This window comes from Anthonomus grandis, chromosome 12, assembly GCF_022605725.1.
Source record: "Anthonomus grandis grandis chromosome 12, icAntGran1.3, whole genome shotgun sequence".
NCBI lineage: Eukaryota > Metazoa > Arthropoda > Insecta > Coleoptera > Curculionidae > Anthonomus > Anthonomus grandis.
This window is the reverse complement of record NC_065557.1, coordinates 9,191,796-9,218,806: the sequence shown is the minus strand read 5'-3', so window position 1 is coordinate 9,218,806 and position 27,011 is coordinate 9,191,796. Positions and strand designations below refer to the sequence as shown.

Here is a 27,011-nt window from a genome sequence, read left to right as displayed (position 1 = left end):
AATAACTTATTTATAGTTTATAATATTTTTTTCTGTATTTTAATTAAAATGTTGTAATTATTATAAAGTATTTTTAGTTATTCGACTTGCTCCATATTTGTATTGTGAGCCTATGCTTGACGGGACATTTCTAGAAAACTGGAACGATTCCTAATGTGACCCAGGAAATTAACCACAATGCCTTATGGAACTTAACTTTGTTTTTTGAAAAGTACCAAAGAGTTTTACCAAAATATTTAAAAAATACAATTATATTTTTATAAGGTCCAGCAACTATTACAATTTCTGCTTCTTATTTATAAATTTTCAAAAAATTATTCGAAACAACTTTAAAACCTGGCCAATATTTTAGACGCGATATAAGTCAAAAACCCTATTTCATTTAAATAACAATAATCAACATAAAACGCATTTCATAAGTTTTATTATTTAAAAACCCTAAAAAGCCAAGCACGTATTTATTTCGTAATTACACATCCAGATAACATCCTCTTCCAGTAGCTTTTCCAATACACATTTTCCCATTCTCAGCATTATCCACCGCAAAAGTTTCCCGACATTCCGGAACGAACCACGTTTACTTTGGAAAAGTGTATTATTTGTCGCTAAGTTTTCGCATAAAAACCGCCTTTAAGGAAAATAAGGGCAACGGGTCACGCGGCCATTGTTTTCTCTCATCATCGTCTTTTGTTTTCCCACTGCGAACGTACCGAGATGAAAATATCGACTTTTCCCCGAATGCCTTTCGGCTGATGGCTTTACGAATTTCCCCCATTGTGAAATTCGCCACAAACTATTTTCTTGTTTCTTATTTTCCAGTTTAACTGCCGGAGCGGATGATTAATATTTATGGAATATTAGCGGAGGTTGTTAATGAATGCGAAAATGAAAATTCTCTCATGCCTTCTTCTTAAATTCCCAAAACAAGACAGAAAGAATAATAATAATAATTATAATTAAATAAACTCATTTAGAGAAACGTAACGAGGCAAGTTAGAAGATTAAAGCAAAAATAAGAGCTCTTTTTATTTCATGTAATTGATTCGACTGAATGACTTAATTAAGTTTAATGGTAATTTTGATGATTTTCTCGACCGTTTCCAGAGGGAATGGGAAAAATCTCCGAAAAGTAAGTTTTATGGAGTTAATCTGTTATTTTTAAGTAGAGGAAATTTGGATCTTAATTTGCTTAAAGGGAGTGGAATTTAAATTTTACTGTTTGATATTCCAATAATTTATGTGGTAATAAAAATTATTAGCTTAGTGTCTTTAGGGCATCTGAAGAATTTTTTAAATTACGGTTTGGATCTTTTGAAACTTATGTTTTTTCAGTGCAGTTTGTTCAATAACAATTACTTTTTTTTATTACCACTCTTTAAGATATCTCATATTCAGATAGGGATATAAATACAAATAGTGGACTTTAAGGCTCTTTTTTTTTGGTCATTGTTTAACCTCTAAATTATTATCTGCATCTTTTAAAATGTATTTTTCTGATGTATTCTATCGACGACTTTTAAACCTATGGGACTTAAACTAGCAACACTTAGGTCTAGATGTTAGTGTTTTATCAATTTTATTTTGCAGGTTTGAACTTATGTTACATACAACAGCTTTTAACTTTTTCTTTAGAAGCTGACATTTGCCTTTTTTCACTAGTCAAATATGTTTAATATCTTTTTGATTAATAAATGTTTTTACTATTTATATTGTTATTTGGCTGAAAATTCAATATAACTCTTTTTGACAGCTTTTTGAGGTTAAATTTGGTCTAAATATGTCATTTACCTTACGGTTGCTATTAAATACAATTATTTTTTAATGCATAACCTAATTGGATATGATTTCTGAAAAACATTTATTTTTCTGATTTAATTATTTAAATTTATATAAACTAGTCATCTTAATATACTAACATAAAAATTATTACATCTGTTTAAGTCATGACCATTTTTACCAAAGTTGAAACATGACTTATTATTGATATACTTAAGCCAAAGTCATAGTTAAATTTGATCTAAGAATTCAAAGACAGTTTTTATTAAATTTACTCCTAAGAATGCCGACATAAAATAGAGTTTCTTAATAAGATCTCTAATCTGCAATATTGCAAGTTCTGCACTCAATGATTCCAGACCAGAACCTACACGATTCACTCAACTGAAGCTCATACTACAAATTATGTGACTAATAAGTATCAATGTGCAATGCAATATATGGGCTTTAATGCGTAGTAAGTAAAAAAAACTTGATGGTATAGAGTTAAAAATTTGACTAGTTAGTTGTTGCAACAATATTAATGTAAACTAAATACAGTATAATTAAGAGTGGGGTTTTACAGGGATCCATTTTAGCTCCTATTAATTTTTTCAATTTACACATATAATATTACTAGAGCTACATATAAATCAGATTAGTATCCTGATAATACATAAATTAAATATTCCCTTGTTCCTCAAGAATGGATTTTTGCAAAACACACCATTGAAAATGATCTGAAAAGTTAAGTGAAGACTTCTAAAAAACATAATTTAAGTGTAAATCCCAATAAATCAGTAATGCTCTATTTTAGTAAAAATAAGTCGGAGATAAGCAGAAGAATAAACTTAACGATTCACAAAAATTTTGTACCAGTTTAACTCTCTGCTTAAATTTTAGGTCTTATAGTCATCACAAAACTAAAGTTTAGGAAACATGTTATAACGTTGCTATGAAGAGAGCCTATTTTTTATTTTGTTATTGCTTGGCATCGAAATCTACTAGCAGTGAAATAAAAAATTTAATTAAAAGTTACTTTAGTTCTTTGCATCTTTAATTACTGTGATGTAGTATATGGTCCTTGTCCTTAAAGAAAACAGGACCCAAATAAAACCTTACGTTTAATATCATAAACTTTAATTAATTAATTAGGTATAATTTTAGTGTTGAGTCAGGTTCATTGTTATAGTTAGGTTTTTGATAGGGCAAAAGAAGCTCTTACGTATGTATATATTCATGTTCTTGTAAAAATATTTTAAATATTGTCAGTAAGTTTAATTATTGTGTAATTTTTATAATGTATATTACCATTTAAGTATCTTTTTGCTTAAGTGCTGGAATAGTACCAGTTTCCCAGACTTGCAAATGCTGACATAGCCAAGAATTTACATCTAACTTATAAGCTCACATTCTAAAAAATGCTTTTGTACAAGTTCGATTAACTTAATAATCTGTGCGTTGCAGAATCTTCTCGATCTTTTTAATAGAAAAGAAATACGTTTGTCTTCTTTAGCAGTTGACCTACTAATTCATGAGCGTCAATATTTCAGTGGAAGAATAACTTATTATATATAAAATGATTTTCACTTTTTCAAGATCAACAGTTTAGGGGCCATAGTTAGTTGATTTTTCTCCATAATATATTTAAGACCTTTTTGAATTTTCGTGCTTAGAACTACATATAAAAAGATAATTTCACAATGTTCATTTCCTTTTGAGGATCTTCAATCATTCCTAAGGCTGTTATTAAACCTAATTAATTTTTAATGCATAACTTAATTGAATATAGATCGCGAAAGCCTTTGGAATTTAAATCAAACAAAGACTGAATTTATATTTCATTTATTTCGCTTTGAGAATAATTAATAAACTAAATATTATTAAAATTTAACGCATAACCTTATTGGGTAATATACAGTTGGTTTTTCAATAAGATATAAAATGGGTTCACTAAGGGTTTTACCAATGTGAATAGAGGTAAATCTAATGTTTTTGTAAACATATTAACAGATATGTCATAAAGATTCAGGCTAGTCCTAAATACAGTGCGAGTCTCCCATATAATAATAAATTCACTAAATCTAAGGTGTCCTTTTAGAAGTTGGCTCAGATATGTCGATTAGTATGTTAAATTGCCTTTATTTTATTGTAAAAAAAATTTAATGCAGAGTGTCTCAGATATGAAATAAGAAGTCATCGATTATTTTTTTAATTAGCAACCCTTTTTTTATTGACTATTATTAAAGGATTTAACAAATTACACATACATGCTAAAGTTCAATTTATTACTCTTTGTCTTTTAAAATATATTTAATAAAAATTGTCTAGTTCGAAAGACTAAGTCAATTTACTAAGTAACAATATCCTAAACAGAACTGAAACTTATTTTGAACATTTCAAATTACTTTACAGGAAATTAGCCTACACTTTGTTCTTGCTATTGGTTCTTTCAAATCCTTAATATTTCTGGGCTTAGTATAAAAAAAAATTGCTTGTTAAATAACCTTATAAGAAAAATTCCAAAGGTGCTATCCGGAGACCTGGATGACCATTCAGAGGGTTCTTTTCGGCTTATCCATCTACCTGGAAATACATCATCCGGTTACTCATGGATAGGTCTTGCCAAATAAGACTCACACTGTATAATAAATTATTATAGCATAACTTAATAGGATAAGATTCTCAAAACCCTTTTATGTAAAGCAATGCTAATATATCAGGCATCAGCTTTTGAATTAGTTGAGGATTTTAGCAAATATATCATCCCAACTACTATTAAAATAATTTAATTAGTACATAGTTTGAAGTTTATAGTTTACCATCTATAAAGTTTTCTATCCCATTTTTTCTTATTTTTTTTACATTATATGTATTTTTTTTTGGTGTTAATTTATAAGCAATAAAAATCATCTTAAATTGTTTACTTTTTTCTTTTAATTTTAAAACCAAATTAAAATTATAAGAAGAAAATACCAATTACCTTACGCCCAAGCTAATAAATCTTTCTAAATTTACTCTACTTCAGCTAGAAACACTTTACCATAGAACGTTAATGAGAAAACCCTTCGACAACACATTAACCAATTCATTATTAAAAAAGTTTCTCCTTGCCTGCTCACAAAAGGGTTTCAGAATTTTTAAATTGATTTTCCCCTAATAGGCCGTGGGGCATTTTGATTAATTATCGATTTTATTTAATGAATCAGCCGATGAGACAATGATGTATACCCACTTTAACGAGAGGCACTCAATATAGTTTAAATTAATTATATGTATATAAATTTATAAAGAAATAAAATCTGTTTTTAATAGAGGTTTTATGTGGAATAAATCAAGGATTTATTCCACATAAAACCATCAGACTGGAAACCTTTAAATTGGCACTGGCATCATCTTGATCAGCGATACTATTTGCAATTTTAGATCGAAGCGATGCTGGGTTGCTGTCTCGTATATAAATAAAAATAGGCCCGCCGAAAGGGCTCGCCAAAGCAAATTGGTTATAAATGTTAAAAATATTATGTTCGAGCCGTTTACGATCAATAAAGAAAACCGAGAAAAGAGGGAGTTTCAGGTTTTTTAATAAATTTTAATTGTTTTATTGTGGATAAAGGTTAAGTACAAAATTGTACAAAATTCAAGTTGAGTTTTAAGTTTATCTAACAGACATAAATACGTCTCAAAGCTTAAAATTATTGCATATTATCAATATTTCCAAGAACTTGCAGCGGCCGTATCCAGTTAAGTTATGCATTAAAATTAATTCGTAATTAACTTAATATATATTCTCAAAGGGGGATGAACAACGTTTAAATTAAGTCTTCATTTAATTTTAAAAGACTTTCAGGAACCAGATCCAATTAAGTTATGCATTAAAAATTTATTATATTTAATAACCGGGTTAAAATTAGTTTAACATATTCAAAATAAGATTAAAAAAAAGTTTCTAAAGTAAATGGTAAATGTGTTGTCAGTACTTTAATTCCGACATTTACGCTCATAGCACCTCAAAAGAAAACATTTCTATAATTTCCATAAAGGTTGTGAAATATTTCAAAAATTACATATTATGGATATATTATTACAAATTTACCTTTATTTTTAACAAATACAACTTTTAGCCATTTTGCAATTTTATTTTTGGACCCTTTCTCAATCACCCTGCATTATTGTAATATATTTTATACTTAAATTATACTTAGGTACACTCAAAAAATGCAATAATATGTTTTATAGTTAACAACTGGTTAGGCAATAACTAAATGGGTCAAAATATTTTATTTGTCTATCGCACAGTAACTCTCCAATGTTTCGAAGTAATAGTTTACCTATAATCCATTCACTCAGATGTACACCTTGTATATATATTTGGATATGTTCATCAAAAGCTGTAAGATTTTATATAGACACCCAATAAATTCAAACATATAAGTATATCTTGGATCCTTTACTTTCAACCCTTATCCCATTTTCGCTAAATTAAACTTTGGCTCATCGTAAAAGTTGAAAATAAAAATTCTCATAAATTTTATATGCGCGTCACCATCTTTATCTACTGGGGATGGTTTATATGCCGTAGCTACTCAACTTCACTGGAAAGGTCAAACATAAAATAATGTAACTACCTTAAAACTAAGAAACTTATAAATCTTTTCGGATTTGAGAAAAGTTTCAAATAAATCTGAAGTCGTCAAAGGCAGTGAATTTATCGCCTTTGATATTTATTCAATTTTAAACTACTTAGGCCGATTCCTTCGGTTTCGTTTCCCTTTGCCAGGGATAAGGGATTTAGTGTGAAGAGATTTTATTTATTCAAATAGATCGTGGAAGGGAGGGAGTGCTTTTTGTTTTAATTAAAAAGTCAACTTTAGATTAAAAAAAACTATTTTAGTTCAAAAATATTATATTTATTCCCTATAAAAATATAATGCATTTGGAGATAATTTATCAATTTTTTTAGACTATATAATAAAACAAAGCCTGCACCAATTATCATATTATTACTAAAATATATTATTTATATAAATACTTTAATAATACTTTATAAGTGGTTTATATAAATAGTAAAATATGGTCCACATGTACCACAAATATCAATTGCAAAATAACTGTGATATCAATAACATAATAGCCACAAATTAGTTTGATATTAGAAAAAAATCATTCAGGTGTAATAATTAAGTCTAATTAAATAATAATTTGCTGAAAGAAATCAATAAGGGTAATTTTATTATTGCATCTTTTTAGATTTCAAACGAGCATTTAAAACTTTACAAAGCGTTATAATAATAAATTAATCTTAAGCAATTAGAAACACAATAATAAAATGTAGTCATATTTATTTAAGCGTTCATAATTGATTATGAGAAAGTACTTTTTCAATTATGTAATTGATGGGAAGTCTTTTTTCATATTTATTAAAAGTGTTTTATTGCAGGTGTGCATGTTTTCTTTCAGTTTGTATTTTCGATAATTTTTAGTATTTATAATATTTTTTTGGATGCCTATCATAAATCGTTCGGGTAAGATCACACCATTCTCCAACCATTACAATAATACATCCTTATCAGCTGCACATTTCTAAAGATTTATCTGTATTCTACAGTTGTCAGTCTACAAGTGTCATGCTGAGGAACTTTTTATTATTATTATAAAAAAAATGCAATTGCTTTGAAATTTATAATATCTATTTAATTAGTGATTATTAGGTTCGTTAGCTGAGAATTGTGACTAAACTTGTTTCAGATGTATTTTTTTATTTACGGATCCAAATAAAATTATATCGTTTGTAAAAGAATTATTTTACTGTGACAAATTATATTTTATGAGTATTGTATGTATCCATGTATTATCTGATGTTCCGTACCTAAAAGTTATGTTTTTTGACTTATTAGGTCTAATATATTGAATTCACCCTAAAGATGCAAATATATTTTGCGAAGCATTGGCAGGCTTAAATAGGATTGGACTTAACAAACGATACAATATTTTCTTTACTCATCCTTGACATCACACTTAAGATATATATTATATTGAAACAATAACTGTCCTGTCGCCTTACCGGTACTTCATAGTAAAACTAAAATTACCCCAAAAATAATAGAAAATACACCCTCGAAAACATAAATAAAATAAAGATCAGACAAGAATTAAAAGGGCCTCTCCTAGGGGCGCTAATGGGTCCAACAACACATACACGATGCACAAAGTATTTAATTAATGCCGGACAATAAGCAGCAAACAGCCGCTTTGTCTCTCACATTCGTTCCGAACTAGCTTTAAAGACTCATTAAGTAGAAAGACGGCGCAAACCATTCTCTTTCATCCCTTTAGTTCGATGGGAATTTGCTAGGATGGGTGCAAGTGCGGTTATAGTATTGTTTGGTTAAAGTTTGATCATTATTTCAATGAGAAAAGAGACGTCGGACATTGTATTAGTTGCTTGCTAGTGGTTAGTGCCTTAAGCAATAAGTTTAGTTAGCGAGAGAGAAAATTAAATTAAAACCAGATGGTTATAAGAATTTGTATTTGCAACGAAATATTATCGCAACTGTGATTTATCAATGCAAGCCGCTCTACTTTAAGTGATTTATTAATAAACCTCTAAATTGCGCTAGAAACGTCCAGTCAGTTTTATCGTTGCAGTTTCATAATTACCCTTAATGATGTTTTACTAAATCATCGAGTGATAGCATCGGTAAATGGGTAATAATATAGAGGGTCGGTATTGAGGTGCCTTTGATATATGCATTGCGAACGATACACAAAGGGATTGCATCGGAAATGGTGGTAATTACGCTTATATGGCAATTATAACAATGGTATTGAAATGTGTTTTTCTTTTTAAAGCAAATCGAGTGCCATTGTTCAAGACTTTTAAACGGGCGAATCCGCTTTTAACAGTTTCAAACTTGTTTAACGACTGTAATGTATTTTTAAGGCCTCTATTTCTTTTTTTGCCTGAAATCCGCTTAGCGATTTAAAAAACAGTCCTTGGGCGAGGAAATTCGCCCTTCGATTACGGTTTGTAATGCGGCCAAAATACGATATTTTGAAAATCAATTTTGGCCTGTCTGAATATTAAGTGGCACTTTCAGGGTTCATACCAGAAGCATAATTTTTAATAGAGTTTTTAAAATTTGTCTTTAATTAATTCAATATAAATGGAAAATAACGTTATGAGATTTTTATGCGTTTCTTTCTTTAAATTATAAATTATGAAAAAACACGCTTTGGGGCTTTGAAAATGTATAATTATTTTTGGATATTTTTCTATAGATAGCAGCAAAAATTCTCTTTCTAGGCTTTAAAATAATAGTTTTTATTAATAATTACAAGTGGTACAACTAATAAATTATTTATTTTTGTTAGGATTAAAAAAATATATTTTAACCACTGGAGTGAAACTTCTGTAAAATCAATAATAAAAGTCTATAGCAACTAAACAGTGAAAGCACGATTAACAATTTGTCTATAAAATATATTCATTTTGTTTTGTTTAATCTTTCTCTGTAGCTTATTGCTAAATAAAGATTATTATTATTAATAACCTCATTCATAAGTTCTATATTTTACGCGGCATTTCGAGCTTAAAATTAATTTTTATGATTTATAAGGCACTAGTGGATCCTCTTGTAAGATATGGCATTATTGTGTGGGGTGGAATATATGACTCCCACCTAAATCAATTAAAAGTAGCTTAGAATTATATGTTAAGAATAATTTTAAATAAACCTCGATAATACCCTTTATATCAATTATATTCTAATGAAATTAATGATGTAAAAAGTTATATATCCTTGCAGTATGCAAGTTTGTGCATGTTATAAAGAATTAAAATCAAATAATATTTGTCATATCTATTAAACTCGAGCCAATATCTAAATATTCCACAATCTAAGTGTGACTTAAATTTATATTTCATGTCGTATCTAGAACCTAAATTTTACAATTTAATCCCTGAAAATTAGGTAAAAAACTTAAAAGCTGTAATATTCTGTTTAAAAGATATTGTTGGGAAAATCGTGAAAAGTTTTAACGGCTATTTTAAATTCTTTTAATTTTATATGCTATGGGTATAGGTAGTGTGCAATATTTGTAAATTGAAATTTTTATTTTTCTATCTTTCTAGAATATGGTAATTTTCTCGGTATTCTGGTTTTGTAAATATATTTTGGTTTATTTTTTGTTAGCAGCTTTGCAAATATTAATAGGTGTAGGTATATTTTAATTATAAAATTTGAAAAAGAAATATATGTACTTATTATTTATTTCTTATGTAGACTTATGATAGATACCAGGTGTATACAAATTTTCTTAAATTTAGGCACCCTTTAAATAGAATTTATATTTTTTTTCTTATTGAAATATTTTATATATATATTTATATTTTTCGTTATAGACTGATAATAAAGTTACTGTTTCTCTACAAAATCATAAAAATTATTATTATTATCATTTTTATTAATTTTATTATAAAATATAAAAAAAATTAAATATTAGTTTAACTTGCTAACTTTAAATTAACTTTGAATGTCCTGTCTGCAAGAGATCATAAAAAATAAATTAATTTATAAAAGTCCTATAAAATTTAAAGTTACATAGATTGAAAATAAATAAAATAGATATATTGCATATTACTGATAATTATATACATATATAATAATTAAAATATTAAAATATACGCAGGCGAAATCTAGCCTAGCGCTAATCAACTTAATCTAAATTCCAAATTTTTTAAATGTCTTAAAACAGACCTTGTGTCGTTTTTATCTTTAACATTTTTTAGGTTGAGTAAATTTGTTAGTGTTATTTATTTAAGAAAACATAGACCATTAAACTTTACTTTCTTTTTTATCTCATAAAAATGTAACAGTTAAAATTTTAAGAAAGAAAAATTAAAAATAAATAATTAAAAAAGAGGTTTTTGAAAATTTAAATATATTTAATATTTTTTTACATTTAGGGATGTGTATTTTATAAGGCTTGGTAAAAAAAATTATATTTTTAAGAGCAAATTGTGGAACTTAACTTAAAAAATAACTCGTAAAACTTATACAGAATGAAATTGTAATTTGATTTTTTTGTACTATAATTTAAAAAAAAAAGTTTCAATTAAAAATGATGAAACAAACAGAAACTACAATAAATAATAAATTAATATTTTTCGGTTTAAGATTCCATACGGTTTTATCAGTCTTATTTTTTTTATAATTTCCTAAAAAAAAATTATTTAATATTTTTTAAATAATAAAAACCAACTATAAAATAATTATTATTTAGCTAGAAAATAGACTAGACAAAGAAGAAACATTAAGAATAATTATTAATATAAGAAGACGTTAAATTACTATTCAATTAAAGTTTTATCTTTTTATTTTTTTTCTTCAAATTTATCTCTGTTTAATGTAAGAAAGTTGAAAATTAGTATAACAAAAATTATAATAATAACAATAATATTAATAATAATAATAATAAAAGTACTGAACTTGCTTGCAAACTTATAAGTATAAAAATAGAAACACACAATTATAGTGTTTGGATATATGCAAGTATATTTATTAATATTACTGTCAAAAAAATGTATAAATCCTATAGTAGAATTTATTTGCAGATGACATAACATTGTTGTGCAAAATATTCATCATCTCCTGTTGCAGATGAATATTCAGCTTAGTCACTTAATTAACTGACTTTGCAAATATAAATTAAGTTTAAATGTAAATTAACTAAAATTATTAATTTTTGGCAAAAAATACACCAGTCCTGTAAACGTTAAAAACTATGGTAGTTTAAACCAGTTTAATGGGCTTTTCAGAAAATTTATTTACAATTTATGTTTTTACATTTGTTTTTCACTGTTGTACTGCCAATTTTAAATTAAATATTTAATTTTTTTTTCTTGTATTATATTGATCGAGTTTGTAATTTCTCTTATAAAGTATATTTTATAAATTATATTAAAATATTTTTGGATTTTAAAAATGATTTTTTTTTATTTGCTTTTATCTGAAATACTTAAATATTAAAAATTTTAATATAAGATAAAAGAAATTTTTTATTAAAAAATTATAACTTGCCAACTTAACTAATTACTACTAAAGTAATTTTAAATATCCTGTGCTTATAAGATCATAATAAATAAATACATTTCTAATAATATAGTAATATTTAGATGTAGATTGATAATGAATAAATAAATTAAAAATAAATTTAACATCTTTATTATACTAAAATTTACATAGGCGAAGCCTAGCCTAGACCTAATCAACTAAATCTTATATCAAAACATTTTTTGAAATTAATTTTTTCATTACATTTTTTAAAAGCTAACTTTATATTGTTATATATTTTTTTACTTTTGGAATATGTTTTAGGTTAGATAGTTGTTAATGAAATGTATTTAGGAAAACATAGATCATTAAGCCTTATTTTTTATTTAGTCTTTAAAAAAATTTAACATCTAAAATTTTAAAAAATACAATAAACTATTAAAAAAGGACATTTTTGAAAACTAAAATATATTTATAATTTTTACTTTTACGAATAGGCTTTGATAAAAAGATTACATTACAGGTACATTTTTAAGAGACAATTAGGGAAGAATTTTTTTAACTCGTACAACTGTTTCTAATGTTACATTTGTAATTGTTTTTTTTATATTTAAAATTTGAGTAAAATAAGTTAAAAACGATTTAATAAATAAAAACTTTAATAAATAATTAATAAACAGTTTCTTCTTGAATTAAAATTCTTTTGGATTACAATAATTTTTAATTTTTGTTCTCATTTATTAAAAAAAAAAATAGTTTAATATTTTTTAAATAAATAAAGAAACCAAATTAAATTATTGAATTTATTATTTAGTATGAAAAATAGAGAAGGAAATTTATATATTTTTACGCATATAATAGTAAATTTAATAATTACTTTATAAATGAAAGCCAGGAGGTGCGTTACATAAAAATAGAAAAAAAAAATTTTTTTGTTAATATATTTTTTTATAGAAAGTAGGGTAAAAATAATATATCTTAAACTTTAGAAGTCATCATTTAAGATAGAAAAAGTTATATATATTTATTGTAAAATAACTAATTTTCTTGAAAGAGAAATAAATTGTATAATAAAAAATAAATAAAAAAGTAAATCGAACATCTTTGATTGCTTTTAAATATTTTTTTAATAATTGTATTTGTTCAAAGAATAGCACTAGGAGTTAAAAAATATTAAAAAACCTTTAAAAATAAAAATGTTGAAAGATATAACAAAAAGGTGCAAACTTAATATTTAATAATGTACAGAACTATGTATTGATCGCAGCCAAAAACTTCCACTAAATGAAAAAACCCATTTGTAAAATGAATAACGTGCACAAAGAGTTTTGTCACTGACACATATAAATTTCAATTGTTTGAAAATAAAATCCGAACTCTAAAACCTGTTCGTAAATAAATCCGTTTTATATTTGTCAACTAAAAAATAAACTCGGTCCTGCTGTATTTTTTCGGTCACCCCTAAATCATACCGTAACTTCGGCACATGTGTTGCCTGCGATAAAAAAGTTTACTGCGAATTATAAAATTAATTAAATAAAACGCTTTTTGTGAATTTTACGTGCAAAATTTAATTTAATTATTTAGGCCTAAATAAGATTTCCCTTCGGTCCTTTTTTTAACTTTCAGCGAAAACTGACACAGAAAAAATCTTCATTTTAAAGCATTTGAATATCAAAAGAGCCCAAAAAATATTCCCACGCCTCAATAAAGTAAATATAATTTTTTTTTTAAAGCTCCCAAGCGCCTTAGAGGCTCAAAAAATTGATTTTTACGACAAGACTAAATTGCTCATTTAAAAGTTTCGAGTTGTTATCGAAGGGTGATTCTTTCTCCTGTGAATAATTTTTATTATCAGGTTGTTTATTGTGAAGGGACTTCGTTGGAGAGGAATGTAATAAGAATGTATATAATCTTTAAAAGAATATTTGTCCCGAAATAAAAATCGTAATTTACATTTTATTTAAATACCACCTACTTTTTATGGGTATTTAAAATCAATTTGAATTTAAATTGTAATAAAATTAAAAGTTGATATCTTGGCAACGTTTGTTTATAAGTGCTAAAGTTTGATAACTATATATTTTTTAACTTTAAATGAAAATTCACACTAATTTATTCACATTATTTCTCTTTAGAGATCAGTGTTTGCATTAATAAAACTAAATTTCTGTAAAATTGGCAATGTTGCTATATAAAAGGTTTTTAATCTATTTCTTTGTCCAGAAAAATATCACAAGAGATTTTTTGATCTTTTATCATAATTTCCTCTCGACAATCCTCTCTCTAGTAACATCTTATGTCCACTGTGTACATAATTTTTTTTACAAAAATATTAAGAGGAGTCAGAGGGTTAGAGCGATTCAAGGTGGTTGATACAGGTTGGCCTAAAGTAGTGTTTATTTAATTATGATCTAAGACTATCCATTGGGCCACCCTGTATAGAATTACATGTTGCTATATAAATCTGTCAACATCTCACCATTTGAGTCAACATTTCACCGAGATACGAGGTGACTTAGGTAAGTAAAAGTCGACAGTTCGTCTTCCAAAAATCATCGTCAATCCTGGATTTTTAGAATTTTTTCTTACCCATCCCTGCCTGACATGCAGCTGTTGCCATAACTCTATATCTATGAGACTCAATGTGGTATAAAAAAAACGAAGGCAAATAATACACAATGTTTATATACCGTTCAATTTGTTGAGAAAGGGTAAGCTAACGTAGAGTAGTAAAAAATAAGCTGCCGTAGTACCAAATGTACATTTAACAAAAAATAAAGAGTTAGCGCAGGCTGACGTGAAGATAAAACTTTCAATGTACTCGAACAGCGCTCCCTCCTATCAAATAATATGAAAAAGATTTGAAGAATCATCGGCTGACGTGAAACAGGTTGGTCAGCAAGAAAGCCAGAAAGTAAACTGACGTGGTGCAAAAAAATATACACTTAACAATAGCAAATTGAGTAAAAACGCTGACCGACATAAAGAATTTATTCAAATAAAGATGTAATGAAGTTATCGTACTGCTATCATGCTCACGTAAAGTACATCAGATTTAGCCAGAAAAAGTATTGTATTAAAGGTGCCTTGGCTGCTCGGAAAAATTACGTCATTCACCTGAAAAAAATGACGTCTTTCTCTTTTACTTTGTCCGACACACGGTTTTCGCCTTTAAGGAAATTATTTAAATAAAGATGTACGGAAGTCATCTGATGACGTAAAATATGTCCTTGGAAAAAATAATATTTAAGATGCCTAAATTGCCTGGAGGTATAAAATCATTTACTTAAAAAAAATTACGTCATCTACATAAAGAAATTCGTCATTTACCCAAGAAAAAAAAATATTTAAGATGCCGCAAATGCCCGGAGAAATGACGTCATTTACCTGGAAAAAAAATATTTAAGATGCCGCAAATGCCCGGAGAAATGACGTCATTTACCTGGAAAAAATTATTAAGATTTTTTATTAATTGATTATTATTTTAATTGAAGAATCTTAAAGAAGAAAATGGTACGCTACTGCTTTTTCTAAAAACAAAAATTATTTTTAAAATATTCCTTCAGTTTGGAGTGCATTTAATTATTTGCCTGTTATTCGTACAATACAAGGTTCTCGATTAAAAAAAAAAAAAATCACGTCGATTCTGCAAGGAAATTCTTCAGAGAAGAAAGAGACAAGCCCAATCTCTTACCACCTAGTCCAATGTGAAATCAAGATGATTCATTAGCAAGTTCTTTAGCTTTTAATAACTCTTAGTGTGGCTCTAGAAATTCATCAGGACTCTTGCATAAACTTTTGTTTCATGTCAGTACCTCCAACAAACAAAATTCGCTGATTATTCAGTCATCTCTTGATAGCGAACTTTGAGTTTCTTAGATTGTCCACTTAGAATTTCCTTTGAAGAGTTTAGACATTCTTCAAGAAAATTCTTTATTCAACTCAAATAAGGATGAGTTCAAGACGTGAAATTAAGATGACAAGCAACAAGTTGGTTGGCCTATGATAACTCGGGGTGAGAATCTAGAAATTCATCAGGATTCTTATGTCAACTAATTATTTATCTAATAAATCTAATTAATTAGTCATTTATTAAAACCGAACTTTAAGTTTCCTAGATTGCATCGCAGGATCTCCTCCATGAGCTTGGAGAAGCCTGGATATTTTGCTGAAGAAATTCCATTAAAAAAAGTGTCAGAGTGTGAGTTTCTCAATTTTTATCACTGGGGTAGAAAATGACTTATTTCTCGATAAGCATTATTCTTATCAGCTACTTTAAGAATCTTAAAATATTTTTTTAAATTACCACTTCATAAATGTCATTATTCGTCTTCAATTTATTGATCAATTCATTCAATTTATACTTCAATTGTCTTCAATTACGTACAGTGGCCTTCTTTGAGCTAAAATATAATTTGTCGATAATGGCGAGTGACTTTATGCAAGGGGAGACTAACTACGTAGCGATGGTTCTCTTCAACGTTGACGTTTTCTAGAAAAAACTCCTTCGTTACTACTGCCAATTCCTCTTTACCCTGTCTGCCAGTAAACTCGTATATTCCTATCGTTTCAAGATCCCATAGGTCACCATTCCTTGCATCCATAGTCATTCAACATTGTTAAAGCACTATTATGGTGATTGATCAGTGTCTATCCAATAGTAATTTCTAATGCAAATAGTCCACAATCTTCCAGACACATTAATATTTAAAGCTTGTGACTCATTAATCCAGGGTCCTTGGAACACCAGAGACAAATATTTGTATATACTTTGGCTGATTAACTGCTTCAAAAGTATAATGAAACCAGATAAACAAATAATATAGACAAATCTATTGCTGATGGTGACCTAATAAGAATAATGAAACGTCATGGTTTATATTGCAGTCTGATACAAAATGTTCTATGTAAGCTTGTATCGATCGACCCTTACAACTTTCTCACCTTTCACACTTTCCAGAGTTACACGTAAAGCCTGCAGGACTACATGGGTGTATGAATTGGCTGTGTTCTGCTGCTTAGGATAAGCCTTATTTACAGCTAAGTCTGGACACATCAACGCCACATTCGAACTTCCTTTAAGAAATGTCTATCTTCTGTACGAAAATTCTTTATTTGATAAGAAAAGACTTAGACAAGCTCAAGACGTAAAGCCAAGATGACTTATTACAATTTTCATGCTCTTTGACCTCTGATAACTCTAAATAAGGTTATAGACATTAATCAGGATCCTTAGGTAAGCTTTTAGCTCACATCAGTATCTCAGAGCCTATTTAGGCTTCACAGGTTACTAAATGATATAAACTCTATAAGACAAGGTTACTTTATCGTCTTTGACCTCTGGGAGCTTTCAATGAAATTCCAGTAATCCATCCTGATTCTTATATAAGATGTTTCACATTTTTATCCTAAAAGTACATAACCATTAGTTTTCTTTTTCTTAAGAATGATTTATACCCCTCAATAGAGCTGAAAAGTCCAACATATCACAGAATTTTTTACAATTCAGCTGACTTCAATAGAATTATATTTTTTTTTGTGTTTTGGTGCACTCTTACAATAAAAGAAATTCATTTATGAATCAATTGCTTTTGACTTTGAATTATGAGTTTCCGTCTTAGGATCATGGATACCATTAGTAGAGGATCGTCTGCAAGAAAATACTTAATTTCTATGTAAATTGACATAGAACGTGTAGAAGATGGTTTTTATTTCTCTAAAACCTTGCATCATACGAAAAAAGGCAAGGAATTGACTTGGCAACATTGCATTACCAAATAATTTCCTTACATTTCAATAGTATAATTGAATAACAGCAGATTGACAAAGTTACTTAATATGAGAAATATCCCTTTGTGTTTAATCTGTAAGAATAGTTTTTTTATATCTTGACTTGTATCCACCGTATTAAATGTTCTTACATTTATCAATATATTCCAGAATATTTGACAAAAAAAAACTAGATGAAAAAAAATTGGCAACATCGCTGTTGGACCCGTGTCGATTGATGTTATTTGTTCCACCGTTGCCAATTCTGCTTTCAAATAATTTACACTGGTATTTAACTGCATCATAAATTTTTAATTGCTTAATGGAATGCCATTAAAGCAGCTTGTAACCATTTCATTGCTCAATTTGTGTTAGAAAAAAAAAATCTGTTCTTCCTACATATAATATATTGCTTAAAAAAAGCTGTTTTCACCTTAAAAAAGATTATTTTTAAAATGTTCTTTAAGTACCTCATAGAAGTTACGAATTATAAAATGGAACGAAGTATTTCTTTGGCAAAAAATATTTTTATAATCTTTAAGAGGATTTGGATGGGAAAAGGGCCTCTCGAGCTAAAAATAACATTTTATGGCCCTTAAATAACTTTTAAAGTTAAAAAGCCGCTTAGACGATATAACTGAAATGTAGGTTCTTTTGTTTTAAAGTATACTAAAAAGGATAAATTTATAGTTTTACTCTAAAGATCTTGTAATATTTATTTTTTCGATGATAATTTTTGTTTAACAAAAAGTATTTTTTATAAATTATAAAACAAAAAAGCTTCTTACTTTATATCGCCGATTTTCCAGAAAATTTACATTTAACATCACTTATATTAACTTTAATAAATGTATGTTAACCCTAAGGGATGAAAGGAAATTATTTTGTTACGTCCTATTCGCCTTTGATGCGCCATTTACGTTACTATGGCGAGGAAACAAAGCTTTTGTTCCCAGTTGTATTGTTTGAAATTAATAAAATATTTCTAGGAACAATATATATAAACTAAAGCAGCACTTTTGAGGGTTTCGTTTTCAGTGAATTTTGAGTTTTTGAATTAAACTTTTGGAGTTATACTGAGACAAGTTTTATAGCTAATTACCTTCATGTAATTACTCTTTGGCATAGAACCAGGTTTATCAAAATAAATTTAATGTGTTTTGTATATTTCATTTGCCTTCTACTAACAATAATTAGTGTATTCTATTTTTAATCTGAAATAAGTTTAATTAGCTTATTATAAAAATAGGATAATTACCAACTTATTTTAATTAGAAATTTAGGAACTAAATATTTTTTAGAAACAAGTTAATTTTGTATTTTTTGCCAGATAATTAAGGAGATTTTGAATCTTCCACGTATTTTATGTTATTATTTTAAAACATCTTTTGTTTATTTAGTTTTGTTTAATTACGTAATACAATATAGGTAATAACAGGTAATTGCAAGGCATGCACCTTGGACAAAATATTAATAAATATTTGAACAAATAATTTGTTATAATTGTCAATAAGTTTATAATTGTCAATATAAGAATAAAATATAAAAAGCGTTTAATATTTTAACTACACTTTTAGTACTAAAAAACTTATTTCCAGATGAGGCAATAATTTCCTTGGACCAAAAGCCTTTAACAATTGATTGCGATTAGAAATTTATGACTTAAATAGATAAATTAGAATTTTTTAATAGATTTTTTAAAATTTTTAAATAGATAAATTAGAATCTTTAGAACATACAAAAGAGGTAAGAGTATGTGAATGTTATCTATGTGATGTTTTGTGATGTGTGATCTATGTAATCTTTTGTGATGATTACAAAAACATAGCAAAGTTTGAGCTTATGTGTCTCTGAACTCTCTGGTCCTTTTAAAAGGACTGTAGGTTTAAGGGATACTTTTCCACTTTTTAAACACACTTTATAAGTAAAAAGGTAAAATTGACTAAATGCACTATTTTATTTTAGATTTTGGAAAAAAAAAACTTTCGTTAAATGACCTGTTATAAAAAATTGAGGACATCGACAAGGTTGCGGATATCCCCGATGAAATTATTATTTTCCAACTGAAAACGCCAATGATTATAACACGGACGAAGATTTCGGAGACGAAAATGACGTCGTTTTGAATAGTTTGCCAGGATCGCAGTTGCGCGGAACTGTAGAAAATCTTATGGGTGAAAATGAAGAAGATGCTGGGGGAAATGGCGATGTGATAGCAGAAGCAGATATAGGAGCTGAGGAAGGTCAAATAACAAATGTGGTAGAAGGTGAGTTTGATGACGAGGATGACTTGCCTTTATCTAGACTTGTTCAGAGAAAAATTATCAAAAAAATTAAAATTTTCAAGTTTGAAGAAAACTTTGCCAGCCTGGAGTCCTGTTTCTCACACACAGAACAACAACCGTTCTCCTGCAAGTCTTTTTAAATCTTTTTTTGATCAAAATCTTATTGAAGAAATTGTTCAGTGTACAAATTTATATGCCGCACAAAAAAATCGTCAATTTAGTCAATCGTCAATCGTCAATCAGTCTTTATTGGAGTTTTACTTGTAAGTGGGTACTGCAGCGTGTCTAGGAAAAAAATGTACTGGCAAAATTCCGCAGATACAAATAACACACTCATTTGTTCTTCGATTCCGAGAGTTCGTTTCCAGTATTTGATGAGCAATTTTCATTGCGCTGACAACAATAATTTAGACAAGGATGACCGATTTGCGAAAATAAGACCACTTTTTCATGAACTAAATAAAAAAATTTTAGAATTTGCTTCAATAGAAGAAAACCATTCCGTGGATGAAGCTATGGTGCCTTATTTTGGGCGCCATGGCTGCAAACAGTTCATCAAGGGAAAACCCATACGATGGGGTTATAAATTCTGGGTAGGAACTACTCGCTTGGGATACATAATCTATTTTGAACCTTATCAAGGATCCACTGACATTTTATCTGAAAAATATAAAGACTTAGGACTCGGCGCATCTGCAGTCTTACAGTATGCAGACATCTTAGAATCGACAAGATTTAGCAATTTTCACATCTTTTTTGACAACTTCTTTACATCATTGTCACTAATAAAAGAACTAACATTTAGAAAATTAAGAGCTACTGGAACCATCCAAGATAACAGGCTGCCAAAGTGCCCATTGACTGCTGTAAAGGCGTTAAAAAAAATCCAGGGGTGATTACCAGTATGCATTGGTGTACAACGAATTAGTTATTTGTCGATAGAAGGATAATAATGTTATAACCATTGCTTCTAACGCTTCTTGCATACTGCCAAAAAATAAAGTAAAGAGGTTCTCACAAAAAGAAAAACAATATGTCTACATTGATCAACCTAAGCCAATAAAAGGTTACAACGAAAATATGGGGGTGTTGATCGCAGCGATCAAAATATTGGGCAATACCGCATATCAATAAGAAAGAAAAAATGGTATTTTCCATTGGTTAGTCAGTGTATTAATATGGCCACTCAGAATGCATGGTATTTGATGGGGGCAAACTCGATCAATTAGCATTCAGAAGAGCCGTAGCCGTTGAACTATTAGAAACACACAAAGTCTTGAATAGACGTGGGGCCTCAAGAAGATCAGGGAGTTACAAAGAACATTCTCGATATGATCGAATTGATCATATGGTGGTCTACCAAGCCAACCAAAGAAAGTGTGGAGTTTGCCGCAAGAAGGCTAATTTTCAATGTGAAAAATGCGATATTGGACTGCACCCCAAGGACTGTTTCCGTCAATTTCACACTATGTAATTTCTAAAATTACTTTATTTGTAATAATATTGTTTAAGTCAATAAATTTTTTTTCGACGTTGTTTTACTCTTTTAAAAATGTATGTACCTACGGTCCTTTTAAAAGGACCTCCTTTATTTAAAAAACTGTTATTTGATTTTGCCCCAGCTAATTGCACCATTGTAAACTCACATAATGGGTTTTAACGTGATTTTTCAGAAAAAAATAATTCAGGGTTATATGGGTTAAATAGATCAGTATATACAGGTTGGGGAATTAAAGATTACGCATTGTACAAAATGATGGCAACATTGTTTCTCTCATCGTCCGGTCTGTGTTTTATTTTTTTCTAGAATATCAATATTAATATCGGCAAGCCTCAATTTACTGTATGCCCGCTAAACTATTGAATTTTAAAGTTTTGTTTTCAATTACATTTGAAAATAAACTGATTTCTTGCAAAAAAGCAATTTTAAATGTGGTTTTAAATTTTGAAATATCGCTTTGTCTTCAAGATTGTCAAATATGCCACGAATACTTTATCGAAAAGGTTTAGGAAAATCTATAGAAGTAGAATTGACACGTTCAAGTAGGAACTTTGTTAGGAACTGGGTATGGACCATGAAACTGTTGTATTGAAAACGAATATTTGAAAAAACATAGATATAAATATTTCATATTCCAAAATGTTTCCCAAAGGCCAGTGGTAAAGAATGGAATTTTGTGAAACCATGATGGAAAAGGCAAAAAAATAAATATTTATTTTTGGGATTAATTTTTTTTGAATTACATGTAAAACACAATTCTTGCATTATTCAATATTGGTTTTGGAAAAATAGGCACGGAATTTTTAGATTCCGTGCTTGGTACCTACGAAAATTGAATGTATCGGCTTGTGCGACCATATTATAGGGTCATCTTTTATTAATTGTACTTTAAACGCTCTAAAAATACGCCGAGTTGCTGCAAATCCAAATTCTTCCTGCTATTCAAATTCTCCCTGATCTAGACCTATTATCTATCTATTTTTAACAAGACGACTGTCCTTTCATAATGCGGTTATTGCAAAAGAATTCTAATAGATACTATTGCTAAGCGCTTTATTGGTGGAACTGGTGATATTAAATGGCCTCCTAGATCTCCAGATTTAGCTCCAAAAGACTTTTATTCAATCTAGCAATAATATGAGTTGAATTATTATAAACTAATATGTTCAATAATGATAGAAATCACAAAAAATATTCTTTACAACTTCCCATTAGCTATTTTAAAAACAATGTTTTGAAATTATGCTTTTTAGTATTTTTTTAAAAGGACCTAAACAAGAATTTTTTTTATTTGCACTTTTCTTCACAAGACGATTCATATTTATTATTTTACGGAACTTATAGTTTCACCAAAAAATTTGACTTTCAAGGAAACCACTAACGTTAACCAAATTGTTTATCTGCTTATTTTTTAATACAAGGTTTTGGTCAGTAATCGTGCATCGGAATATTATCTTTATTTAAAGGTAGCAATGTAAATAAAATGTAAAGAAGGCAATGAACCTAAAAAATTAAATATTTTTTACAGATGCAATTCTTTCTTAGCCGAGTTTATTTTTAAAACAAAATAATTATTATAGATAAAAATTATTTATATCTATAAACTTCTTCTAATTCTAAAATAAGACAATGTAATAAAAAATATGTAAAACTAAGTTGAAATTATTAACTTAAAATTAAACATTTAATGTGAAGCAAATTTAGGAGCTAAATAAATTTTTAATCACTAAAACAAAATTTCAAAAGCGCTAAAGCAAAACTTTCAATTTTTTAATTATCTTGAAATAAAAAAAAAAACCTGAAAATAATAACAAATTTATTTAAAATTAAAAATTTTGGTTTATTTTATAATTTTTAGAAAAAAAATTAATATTATAAAAATGACACTAATACCTTCAAATATTTTATAGTTATTTAAAGGGTAGAAGTCAGAGGGTTAAAGTCAATGGCGAAGTATCTGAATTCGAGCCATTATGTTTTGGGGTTCCACAAGGTTCAATTTTGGGGCATTTTCTTTTTACCTTATATACTTCCCAAATGGCAAAATACATTGAATCTTGTAATGTACATTTTTATGCAGATGATAAGCAGGTTTACTAAAATTTCTCATAAGCACTGCGTCACTCTTAACCCCTCAAAGTCTCAGGTGTTGCTCTTTGGCAGAACTCAATCAAGATAGTTGCATAAGGATAGCATTCAAATACATTTAAATAATAATAATAAACTTGCACTTGTTGACCACGCTAAAAATCTAGGGCTGGTTCTGGACAGATTATTGGATTTATATGGACAGACATTAAGAGAGCATTCCTAAATCTAAAGCTTATATTTAAACAAACGTATCTATGAGTCATTAAAGAAAATGCTTTGCGACTCTTTAGTGCTTTCGTACTTCAATTATGCCGATGTAGTTTACAACCCATGTTTGCTCGAAAGGGATAAATATTGCATTCAGTTAATACAAAACCACTGTGTAAGACTAATTGGGGGTATACGGGGTAGAGAGCGGGGAGTGACGGCTAAGTTGAGAGATGTGCATTGGCTTAGAATAGCTGAGAGGCGCGTCTTCCATTCAGTTGTGTTATTTTATAAAATAATAGCAAGAAAGTGTCCCGACTACTTATACAGGAAAATAAAGTTTCGCTCAGAAATCCATAATCTAGATCTTCGCGATACGAGCTGTGTAACTATACCTCTTCACTCAACTTCTATTTTTGAAAGGTCTTTTAGTTACAATATAGCGAGACTTTATAATAGAGTTCCTCTGCACATAAAATCTCTCAAACTAGTTTCTTTCAAAAAATTTATTAGATCTAATATTGATCAGTTATTCATGTAGAAGACTATATTACAATAGTTATTTCTTTATGAAAATGGTTGAAAACTGTGAGTAAGGGCATTTAAATTTGGAAGTACATGAAATACATTGGAGATTTTCCTATGTTTATTTATTAACTGATAGATATTGCTATTTTTATTGATATTCTTCTGAAAGGTGAATGCTTCTTGGGGTTATATGCTAATTATTATGACAGATCTGTGTTATTATTTGTTATTTAGGTTTGGACCAATATCAAATGGTTCAGTAGAGTAGCTTCTAAGATAGACTGCGCCATATTATATCTTGTAGTAATAGCTCTTTACTGTATTTGTTATTGTATATTTTCAAATAAAAGCCATTATTATTATTATTATTATCCTTAAAGATATTGTAAATATATTTAAATAAAAAAGTCTTTAATATCCTATGTTTAATGTTCCTGTAATATTCTTAAAATGTCTTCGCATTATTAATCAAAAATATGGTTTTTTGGACAATATTATATTTAATATTTACGCAAATATTACATATTCGGCTTAATATTATAAAGAGTTACCTATAAACAAGTTATTCTCTTTATATTTTAAATGTTTTATTAAATTCTATTAGGGTTTTACAATATATATTAGTTTTAATATCTTTAAAGAAACATTTAAAATTTCACTTTAACTTCAAACTTATATTTTCCTTGCAAATGACCTAAAGTATTTATTAAGTATTTTCTATAATTTAAACTATGAAATTTTATTGCTACATCTTCCGCTTTAATCTTTTTTTATATTACGCAATAATTAGTAGCATTATAATAATATGATGAGGTTATTACATTCTTTTGTAATATCCATATCATCTAGCTTCAAAGAATAAATACCAGAGATATCCCAAAAATATTTAATTATTAAAAAAATATTTTTCTTAAATTAAATTAGGTATTTATGCTTCCATTTTATTTTTTAAAATTGTTTGAATATTATAAAAAAAATATTCCTGGTCAGTTAATTGGGAAAGATGGATGATCAGGGTCAATAAAAGTTTGAATATTAAAATATTTCGCATATTAAAAAATTAAATAGATTTTTACCTAAGTACAGTTCAACTCGAGTGTAATAAATATATTTGAGATTCATTTGGCACTAAATACGCATCCACTAAATATTTCGAATATTTTAATAATAATTTATGGTTTGTAACTACTGTATAAAGCGATACGGAATCCGAATTGTAAAATTAGATATTCTCTTCCTGGTTCAAAATACGCCATAATAAAATCTATGTGTATGGAAAAGTATTATTTCTAATACATGTACGCCCAATATATAAATTTAATACAATAATTAAAATGACTGCTTACCTTCTTTTTTAGTAGCATTGGCCAAAATCATTAGTTTAAGCATAATGACACTTAAAACCAGGCACATCTTTTCAAGCATAATTTTCTGAAGCATTTGTATCTAAATTCTAAGAATTTGTATTCACTAGTTCACATCACTGTCATCCGTTCACAGCATTTAGGTCACTGTAACCACCTCCCAATAATTAGGTTATTTATTTATAAATTAAACATTTCTTTTCGATCAATCTGCACCGTTTAATTCAATTTAAAATCTGTCCAAAGCACCGCTCTATTTACACCTGAAACTTTTAAAACGTAAAACTTCCCGCGGTATAACCGTATTTACCGACCGGCTGACGAGTCACCGGAAAATCACCGAGCGAGAGAAGTGTAAGAAGAAAATCCGGAAAATTTAACCGAACCTCCGGAAAAATCGATCGGAATGTCAACACGGTCTGGATGGTTTCTTCACCATTGCGCCCCTAAGACTGGCACCGTTTCGCCCTAAACCGATCCGAGCCCTTTTGCGCATGATTTCGGACTCTACCCGCGCTCGTATATACCTGTAGGACAATGGGATTTGCTAAAAACACAGGGACCTCCGTGATACGGTTTTTGTTTTGCATTAGCGGCGGATAACCTCTTCTATGCCGGTATCTTTGATGCCTCCTGGAAAATTCCGCAGGAATAGTTTGATAGTGTTCCAATAACAAAAAGTGACCGGTGTTAATGGTCTTTTCGGGTTCAGGTATTGTCGGGTCAGAAGTGGGATTAGGGTTTCGAAAGGGTATTAGATTAAGGAATTGTTAAAAATTTATACTGTCTTGGGGCTCGTAGTCCTTGGTTGTTCATGGAATAACTAATGAATTAAGCTGTTGCTTTATGTTTATTTTTGAAAAATAGGACCTTTATGGAATATACGAATTTTAGATTTTTAACTAGGGGCCCAATTATTATATGTACAATTTTCATTTACAAAACACTAAAATTTCTAATTAGGTGACACTGGTATCCTAAATACTCAAAAATCTCTTGCAGGCAATTAAAATCATTTAAGTCAATTATCAACTTGAGTTTTTTGGGTTCTAGAATAAGCAAACTCGTAAGATTTTTTTTGCTGACTAAAATGGTAAAAACAGGAAAAAAGTTGAACATTGCTATTTTGAAAAAATGTAAAAAATATACTATTATTAAATGGAATTACCTGTAAATTTTTACATAACTGAAAAAAAAATAGTCTTTGCTAGTCGCATTATACATCACATTTTTTAAAGAAATAATTTATGAAAAAGTTTAAAAGAGGTAAAAAAAATAGAATATAATAAATAAAGCGACGCAATAATAGAAAAATAAAATGAGGCAAACAACGAACATGAAATCAGAAAAAATAACGCATCATGTTTTAAGAATAATATACTTCTGTAAGTGGTAAAATTAAAATAATTTTATGTAAAGATTGAATTATTTTATTAATAGCAGAAATAATCTT

General features: G+C 28.3%; 1 protein-coding gene across 1 annotated transcript in view; it reads right to left on the bottom strand.

The window, feature by feature from the left end:
* Positions 1 to 25,993, bottom strand: part of LOC126742712 (protein turtle homolog B-like) — a 472,815-nt gene extending 446,822 nt beyond the window's left edge. The window contains exon 1 of the mRNA XM_050449495.1: positions 25,541 to 25,993. Coding sequence (XP_050305452.1) covers positions 25,541 to 25,634 — 94 coding nt within the window. The 5' untranslated portion in view covers positions 25,635 to 25,993. The remainder of the gene's footprint in view (positions 1 to 25,540) is intronic.
* Positions 25,994 to 27,011: the final 1,018 nt, after the last annotated feature.